The 9,994-nt window shown below is 40.2% G+C and overlaps 1 protein-coding gene across 1 annotated transcript; it reads right to left on the bottom strand.

The window, feature by feature from the left end:
• Positions 1-7,592: 7,592 nt before the first annotated feature.
• Positions 7,593-9,146, bottom strand: LOC119345249 (noroxomaritidine synthase 2-like). Its single transcript, XM_037615399.1, has one exon. The coding sequence runs from the start codon at positions 9,138-9,140 to the stop codon at positions 7,593-7,595; it is 1,548 nt and encodes a 515-aa protein (XP_037471296.1). The 5' UTR covers positions 9,141-9,146.
• Between the last annotated feature and the right edge of the window lie 848 nt (positions 9,147-9,994).

Here is a 9,994-nt window from a genome sequence, read left to right as displayed (position 1 = left end):
TATATGCAGTGAGAACATAGTTTGTTAGTTTTCAATAGAGTTTATGCTTTATACTTCGATGTTGTGATGAATTGTTACTTATTCATGAGAAGTTATATGATAGAAGTTTTATCAAAAGTTCTATGATAAAGTTTTATGTTAAGCATTGTTGATGTTATAATAATATACATGATGCTTCTATGTCCATATTTTTTTTATCGACACCTCTCTCTCTCTATGTCTGTGGACATGTTTTCCGATTTCGGTTTTCGCTTGAGGACTAGCGAGGTCTAAGCTTGGGAGAGTTGATACGTCCATTTTGCTTCATGTTTTCCTACTGTTATTTATAATGTTTTTATGCATAATAATGCTTTTTGGAGTAATTCTAATGCCTTTTCTCTCATAATATGCAAGGTTCACACAAAGAGGGAGAATACCGGTAGCTGGAATTCCGGACCTGAAAAAGCTACGTCAGGCCACTTATTCTACACAACTCCAAATGAGCTGAAACTTCATGGGGTTTTTTATGGAATAAATAAGAATTATTGGAGCAAATAACCACCAGAGGGGGCCCTCTAGGTGGGCACAATCCACCTGGGTGCGCCCGTGAGCCTAGGCGTGCCGTGGTGGGTTGTGCCCTCGTCGGCCCACCTCCGGTGCCCTTCTTCTAGCATATAAGTCATTTTGACCTAGAAAAGATCAAGAGAGGACTTTCGAGACAAAGTGCCACCGTCTCGAGGCGGAACTTGGGCATGAGCACTTTTGTCCTTCGGCGGAGCGATTCTGCTGGGGGAACTTCCCTCCCGGAGGGGGAAATCATCGTCATCATCATCACCAACAACTCTCCCATCTTGGGGAGGGAAATCTCCATCAACTCTTTCAACAACACCATCTCCTCTCAAACCCTGGTTCATCTCTTGTGTTCAATCTTTGTACCGGAACCTTAGATTAGTGCTTGTGGGTGACTAGTAGTGCTGATTACATCTTGTAGTTGATTACTATATGGTTTACTTGCTGGAAGATTATATGTTGAGATCCATTATGCTATTTAACACCCCTCTGCTCACGAGCATGATTATCATTTGTGAGTAGTTACTTTGGTTCTTGAGGTCATGCGAGAAATCTTGTTGCAAGTAATCATGTGAACTTGATATGTGTTCGATATTTTGATGGTATGTATGTTGTCATTCCCTTAGTGTTGTCACGTGAACGTTGACTACATGACTCTTCACCATACTTGGGCCTAAGGGAATGCATTGTGGAGTAGTTATTAGATGATGGGCTGCGAGAGTAATAGAAGCTTAAACCCTAGTTTATGCGCTACTTCGTAAGGGAATGATTTGGATCCAAAAGTTTAATGCTATGGTTAGATTTATTCTTAATACCTTTCTTGTAGTTGCGGATGCTTACGAGGGGGTTAATCATAAGTAGGAGGTTTGCTCAAGTAAGAACAGCCCCTAAGCACCAGCCACCCACATATCAATTTATCAAAGTAGCGAACACGAACCAAACCAACATGATGAAAGTGACTAGATGAAATTCCCATGTACCCTCAAGAACATTTTACTTATCATAAGAGACTATTAATGACTGTCCTTTGCCTCAAAAGGATTGGGATACCTTGCTGCACTTTTGTTACCGTTACCATTACTTGCCCGTTACAAATTATCTTGCTATCAAACTACTCGTTACTTATAATTTCAATGCTTCCTGAGAATACCTTGCTGAAAACCACTTGTCATTTCCTTCTGCTCCTCGTTGGGCTCGACACTCTTACTTATCAAAAGGACTACAGTTTATCCACTATACTTGTGGGTCATCAAGGAGTCCTCCCCCCTCATATCTGATGAGTCATCCCATCTTTTGAGAGAGGCTACTTTGCGGACCTCCTCTCTCATTGTCGTCGAGGATTTGCGGACCCCCCTTGTGTTGAAGTTATCGGGCATATATTGAATTCCAGAGAGAGTTAGGGGTGTTCTAACGCGGCGCACTACATGATATATGTGAAGGGGGATAACATCCGAGAATGTTTTCCTGAAGTCTGCATTTTCGGACAGATGAACCGGAGGGGGCGGTTCTAGGTTCGCTATGTTAGCTGCTTGTGATAGACGAACAGAGGGCATATTCGGAGTTACGGTTAATTTTTCACTTTGTTAGATGACCGCCATTGATCTATTACGTTCTAAATGGAGACACTTTGTTACAAACATATGAACATAAAAAATTATATGTTACATCAATCCATCCATCCATACATACATATGAACATACAAAAATTTAAAGAAAAAAATTCTATGAACATAACAAATTCTAATTTTGTTACAAACATATGAACATAAAAAATTCTATGTTACATCAATCCATCCATACATACATACATATGAACATACAAACAATTTAAGAAAAAATTCTATGAACATATGACCATATACATCAATCCATCCATCCATCCATACATATGAACATATAAACTTTGTTAAAAAAATGCAAGGGCGGCGGCGGCGCAGGGCAGGGGCAGGGGCGGTGGCGGCCGTGCAAGGCAAGGCGGCGTCGACGTAGGGGAAGGGGGCAGAGCTCACTAGGGGTGGCACATCGTGGCAGGGAGCGGCGGCGTCGGGGCAGGGCTTGACGGCGTCGGGACAGGGCTTGACGGCGTCGGGGCAGGCTCGACAGTGATGGGAGTGACAACATCGAGGAGCAGCCTGGGGTCGTCGGGGAGAAGAAGAACTGAGCTTTCGAGAAACTGCTAAGTGCTGCTTATATACACAAAGCATTGGTCCGGGTTGGTGCCACCGACAGGGACTAAAGGTTAATTTCAGCAGCCCAAAGGGCGGGAAGCAGAGAACTTTAGTCCCGGTTGGTGACACGAACCAGGATGAAAGGGCGCCTTTAGTCCCGGTTGGTGGCTCCAACCGGGACCAAAGGGTTCCTTTGGTCCCGGTTGCAGCCACCAACCCGGACCAAAGGGCAGGTGCTGCCGTAGCCACATGTTTAGTCCCACCTCACTAGTTGAGAGGTGTGTGCAGTGGTTTAGAAGTCCCACGGTGACAGTGCTATCGAACTCCTCTCTATTGTAGGCAGTACATGCCTAAACTTTTTCAATGCCCTGTTGGGCCTGCTGGGCCCGCGGGCCTTCATCCTGGCCCATGTACAGATGGATTTCTAGTCATATGCAGGCTGTGGTGACCTAGTAGGCGGCATTTTTTATGAAAATTCTTTTTGATTCTTTTTAGTTCATTCTTTTTAGTTAATATTTTAGTTGATTCTTTTTAACAAATAAATACTTTGATAATTTTAGTTAATATTATTTTGATTCTTTTTAGTTGATTCTTTTTTCTACTGAAGAATATTATATTTAATTGATCTTTTTACTTCATTCTTTTTGCTATTAGAGTTTTATAAAAGCTTTTTAGTTCATTTTTTTCCTATTAGTTCATTCTTTGAACTAAATGGCCCTAAAATTGAAGAGCTCTACAAATGAACTCTGAAAAGGTTGAATGTTGGCTTGGTATCATCATTTCACCCACATAGAGCATGTGCTAAAAAGTTGAGAGGGTTACGAGAAAAATTGGATGCACTTCGTGTACAAAATGGACAATCTCTCTCGAAGTATCACAGTTTCGGACAATAACTCATCTGTTACAAAGGCATTTCATTTTTTTAAACTTATTTAAACTCCAGACTTTTTGTGCGTTCAACATGCACCATTCAAAGCCAGATCATCAATTTTCAACCCTTTCTGACTTCATTTGGTATTTTTTCATGCATTTACTGATTTTTTAGCTAAATGACCCTGAAATTAAAAAGCCCTACAATTGAACTCTAAAAGGTTGAAAGTTGGCATGGTATCATCATTTCACCCACATAGCACGTGCTTAAAAGTTGAGTGGGTTACCGAAAAAACTGGATGCACTTCGTGTACAAAATGGACAATCTATTTCGAAGTATGAGGGTTTTGGACGAAAACTCATCTACTACAAAAGGTATTTCATTTTTATTAGCGTAATCAAAGCCATCATCAGAGTCATCATCAGAATAGTTCTGGAGAGAAAGTATTCACTCTTTCTTCGCGTGTGTCCCTTGCTTATTGTGCCGTAACCATGAATAATCTTCATCGTTTAATAGGTGCTTGGGTTAGCCTTGACTTTGAAGGGAGGAATTTCATGAAATTTTTCATAATGTTCAGACATGTCTGTCTTGCCCTCCACTCCCAGATGTCACTTTTCCCTGAAAGAACTATGTGGCGCTTTGGCTCATCGTATGATGTATTCGCTTCCTTATCTTTTCTTTTTCTCGGTTTGGTAGACATGTCCTTCACATAGAAAACCTTCGCCACATCATTGGCTAGGACGAATGCTTCGTCTGGGTACCCAAGATTGTCCAAATCCACTGCTGTCATTCCGTACTATGGGTCTACCTGTACCCCGCCTCCTGGCAGATTGACCATTTGTACCGAAACAAAGGGACCTTAAAATCATGTCCATAGTCATGATAGATCGGTGGTTGGAACAATTGCAAAGGAGTTTCAAGACATGAAAGGGAACAGAGAAGTTAGAGTTTGCAAAGTAGATAGAAGGGACGATACATTTGATCATAGTCTTGCCCAGTTGGGGCGTAGAGAGTTGCGTGGTGGGGTTATGCAAGGCACAGTGCCAACCTGCATGTTGAGCGAGGCCTTGCACGATTGTACGAACTATGTTTTCTCTACTTAATTAATACAACTCTCTATTTAAAAAAAAACGCCTGAGGTGGGCGATTCATGATTTTCAGCTTGTCAAGACATGTTACTTTGTCAAAAAATACCACTTGATCTAAGCTATGGAGATCACCCTTTCCCATAATTATAAATTCTACGGCATCATTTTGAGTGCATAGACTCTAGCAACATTATATTTTCTATCGTGACAGAACATGGACTTTTGATCCAGGAGATTGGAATCACTGGTAAGAATTCTGAACAGTCGCATATCTCAAACAATATTGTTCGAGAAAGCGGTATGCAAATTTGTCCGATTAATTAAGTACACTAATAGTAATATTCACACATGATTAATTTAGACATTTTTGTCTGAATAAATTATTATTCCGTCCTACAAACCATCACCACATGATCGATGGAATACAAACATATCGTCCATGCTGACCGCTGGGCTCAACAATCATACTCCATCGTATATTCTTCTTCATCACTCAAGTAAGCAAGATCATTAGCATGTGAATATTATGTTGATTCCACTCTTATGTGGTGGGACATAGGAGATAACTATCACATGAGAGGATATGGATTAGTAGAACAACAGGAGCAAAATAAATACACAACATTTAAAAAGTGTCGACCCTGTGCCCGAACATCGTCGCTGAAATCATCTCATCGTTATACGCACACGATGCATCCATGACCTGCACCAAGGGACATGCCCTGTGGACTCGATGATGATAATGATGACAGTGAGATCGAGAAATCATGGCCGTCAGCCCACACTTAGGCAGAAATGGATGGTTTCAATTCTTTTCTGTTATAATTGGAAAAAAATGATAGGCAGGAGTGTTCTTCTAGATTAGCCAATCGATAGCAAGGTTTTACGCCTTGGACAATATCTAGCAACTGGCTCGGCATTGATGTCAATGCGTTCATTACCTATGACCTCTGGATGCCATAATAAGTGCACCATAGTGAGACTCGTACACCTTTTTCTCGCTAGCCGGACATAACTAACATTTTTCAAGATTAGCCGTTCGATAGCCGGACACAACTAACATTTTTTGTAAGAATGACTTCACTATGGATAATTGAGTTTGGTTGGTGTTATAATTTGCGCTCTCATATATGAAAATTTGCCGTAGCGCCCATAAATCATCCTTAACAAGAAAAAATATGAAAATTCTTAAGAAATTAAACAATGGATTTGTGTAAAAAAAACTTCATTTAAATTCGTAAAGGAAGACTTAATTGTTAGTGTTACTCAAATATTGCTCACCAAATTCAAAAAAATCACAAAAAACTCAAATATTGTTCTTCAAATTCAAACAAAGATCACCAAATTAAAAAATATATTTCAGCAAAATTCATACTAAAGTTCACGATATTCAAAATATTTCACCAAATTGAAATATTGATCATGATATTCCAAAACAATTCATGACATTTGAAATTGTTCATGCAAGGTCTACTATAGTTCACACAATCCAATAAATGTTTAGAAAACTTAATTTTGTTCACAACATCCAAAGAAGTTAATTATGTTTTCTAAAAGTTCACCAGAACTCAAATATTGTCCATAAAAATTCAAATATATTTCATACAATTGAAAAAATTGTTCAGAAAATTCAATTTATGTTCACAACATTAAAAAAAGTTCACCAAAATCATTAAAAACACAAAAATCCATTACAAAGATTCACTATAATTCAAATATTATTCATGAAAATTCAAGAAAAGTTCACAAAGTCAAAAATAGTTCACCAAAATACAAGGATGTTCACAACATTGAAATAAAAGCTCAACTAAAATATAAATTTTATTTATCATATATCACCAAACTCAAATTTTTTCACGATGTGGAAAAATATAATTCAAGTAATTAAATATTGTTCGTCAAATTAAAAAAAATGTGTTTACAAAATTGCAAAAAAAAGTTGACCAAATTCACTAATATTGTTAACCGCATTCAAAAAAGGACAAACCATTTTTCATAACTACATCAATACCTTCTTTCTCTAATACGCTAAAAGTGCACACCGGCGGGCTGCTGTATTGAACAAATGGTACTCCCTCTGGTCCTTTTTACTCCAAATATAAGATTTGTCTGAGCCCAAACTTCATAAAGTTTGACCATATTTATATGAAAAATATTAACATCTACAATACTAAAGTTATTTAATATGAAACTAAATTCATGGCGCATCTAATTATATTGATTCCTTATTGTGAATGTTGATATTTTTTCCCTAAGATGGTCTAACTTTACAAAGTTTGACTTCGAAGAAATCCTAAATATATAGTCATTATGCAATTTGATCTTAATGTAAGTCCATGTGGGTATATTATGAATGTTCAGAAAGCCTAAATATATAGTTATAACCATAGTTCGGCACAACCACCATTAATGTTTTTATCCTTGACGAGGTAATATAGTTTATTACTACGGTAGGATGCATCAGTTCGCGACAAATTGTACACTTCATTTTATTTTTATCCAATAGTGTAACTATTAACCTAGCGGGGAAAATATGCTCCCCTTTACTTATCAAATACTGTAATTAAGCACCAACATGGTTGTTAATTGGTAATCCCTCCGTCCCAACATAAGTGTCTGAACTTTGTACTAACTTTATTACAAAATTGTACTAAGCTTGAAACACTTATTTTGGGACGGAGGAAGTACTTAATAAGGAGATGGTTGGAGGAAAAAACCATGTCTCGATGCCTTCATATATCATGTCGCATACAACAAAGTAATAAATGGCAGCATGTTGGTTGTTTTTCTCTAAAAGAAAGATAAAGGTTGATGCATGGATGCCTTTATTATGCGATAATAATGTGATTGTGGGCAGTGTAAAACTGTCCCGATGGTTGGTAAGTACGTTTACATACAAAAAGAAAGAGTTTAATATTACACTTCTCGCTTCTTCAGCTTAACCATAAGCCCGTTTTTCATCTCTAGTATACAAGATGCCTTGGGCTCGATGCTTTGCCCTTTCACCAGATGCACATCGAAGTTCCATAGCGTTGAGGCCACGACAGTCATCATCTGCATAACCGCGATTTCCTTACCGAGGCACATCCTTGGCCCCGAGTTAAAGGCCAGGAACTTGTGAGATGGTACATACCTTAGACCATTGCCATCCTTCGAGAGCCACCTGTCTGGGTTATAGTCAAGGCAATCCTTACCCCGTATGCCCTCCATTCTCCCCATGGAATGGAGAGAAATAAAGATGGCGTCGCCGGCATGCACCTCATGGCCACTCGGCATTGTATCATCAGCGACCACCGTCTTGAGCTCAGTAGGCGCCGGCGGGTACAACCTGAGAGTCTCATACAAGGCAGCCCTAAGATAGGATAAAGATCTGGTCTCATCCGGCTCAAATATCACCATAGTGCCAACACCAGCTACTACTTTGTGTGATGCAATCGGTGAGAGTTTGTTGCGGATGATTGAAACGATGTTAGGGTTCTGGGCGAGGTTGTAGAAGATCCATGTCAGGGCTATTCCAACTGTGTCCCTCGCAGCGAGCATGTAGCCAATGGTGATAGCACAAAACAAGTCATCATTAGCGTAGTATGGGTCATCGAGGAAGAAAGATACAATATCCACACCTTGTTCTTCCTCATCATTATTAACTTGCCACGTCTTGATCTTCCTCCTTTCCATCATCTCCTTGATGAACCTTCGTAGCAGTGTGTGCGCCACATTGAGCTTTTTCTCAGGACCGATGTTTAACCACCTCATCAGTTTCCAGCAAGAAGATGGCATCATGTGCCGAAAGCATCCCACCTCCATGACTGTGTCCAAGGCAACCGCGACATCCATGGGTGGCATTTCCGATGATAGGAGGCCAGGATCAACACCGAAGAGAGGCGTAGCAGCCAGGTCAAACATAAACCTGGACATCATATGTTGCATGTCGAATGGAGTGTTTGTGTTTGACATGTGGGTAAACAACGGGAGGAGGTCATTCTCCACCTTCCGGCAGCAGCAAGCCACCATACTGGCAACTAGTCGTGGGCTAGCAAGCAAGCCCTTGACTTTGGCGCGCCGCCGACGCCATGGCTCGCCATCAATGGTGAATAGGCTTCCATCCAGGATGTTGAATATATCGGCAAACCTCGTACCCTTGGGAAAGTTGGCGTAATTGGTTGTGAAGATGTGTCGGACGTTGGCAGGGTCACATGTGATAAAGAACCTCATGCCGCTGACAGGTGGGCCATGCGCCCTGAAGCTGTGGCCGGATCCAGCAAAGACTAGGGTGAAATAGTCATGCAAGTTGTGGAGGTTGGACACGAAGGAAGGGAACATGTGGAGTATTGGCCAATTTGTGGGCAGCACTGGTTGGTTGTTTGGTCTACAACTAGCCCTCAAGCACAAGTAGTATAGGGGAACAAGTACCACGAGTGCTGTGGAGATGAGCAGCTCTTGAGAGAGCAGAATTGATATTTCCATCAGTGGTGTGGGATATGCTACTACGCACTTAGATATACCCTTTAGTGGACATGGCTATAGCTTCATATATATAGACAAGTTCTCTGTACATTGGTAAGTACTACTAATACTAGCAGCGGTCGCTGTTGATTGTTAAGTAAAGCAGGTCTATAGGTTTGCACATGAAAAATAAGTACCACATATGAAATATAACGTGCACACATGCCACATTTATCATAAGAACACTTAAATTTTACATATGTAGAGTACGACAGGGAGTAGGACATGGAATCGCTAGCTGCTCTTAGGTTGTTGAACCGCACAAAACAAGGTATATCTACTTTAATTGTTGATTGTGATTTAGTTGTATTGCAGGTTAGTTTTAAGTTAATGGAAACACTGCCCAACCGCCCATTCTTTTATTAAGGTTGTACGTAGGTCCACCCCTGACTCGCAATGACATACTCTGTCAAATTATCCGGCCTCCCACCATTGTCCAAAGGGGAGAAGAAGCTGCGACTGCTATGGAAGAAAAAAGAATTGGGATGCTCCAGTGATGGTGCATACACTCCACACGTCCTCATTTGGTTTGCTGCTCAATGCATGCATGTGTACCTACTCCACATGATGCCATCACCTAATGACATTATTTATTTAAACCTATGGTTTCACTCTAACCAGATGCGCATGATATATAATAAACATAACAAAAGTTAAATTAAGACAATGGTACCATGACTTGGTAGTATAATACATGTAGTCTAGCTATTTCTTGCAGTCTCCTCTACACATTCGTTGGTTCATGTTAATAAGAGAAAGTTGTTACTAGCTTGTTAGCCGCCACAACAATAACATAGTGAAGGCTTTATATCCAT

The sequence above is a fragment of the Triticum dicoccoides genome, unplaced genomic scaffold, assembly GCF_002162155.2.
Source record: "Triticum dicoccoides isolate Atlit2015 ecotype Zavitan unplaced genomic scaffold, WEW_v2.0 scaffold21853, whole genome shotgun sequence".
NCBI classification, from domain to species: domain Eukaryota; kingdom Viridiplantae; phylum Streptophyta; class Magnoliopsida; order Poales; family Poaceae; genus Triticum; species Triticum dicoccoides.
Note: the sequence above shows the minus strand (reverse complement) of the source record. Positions and strands in the feature narration are given on the sequence as shown.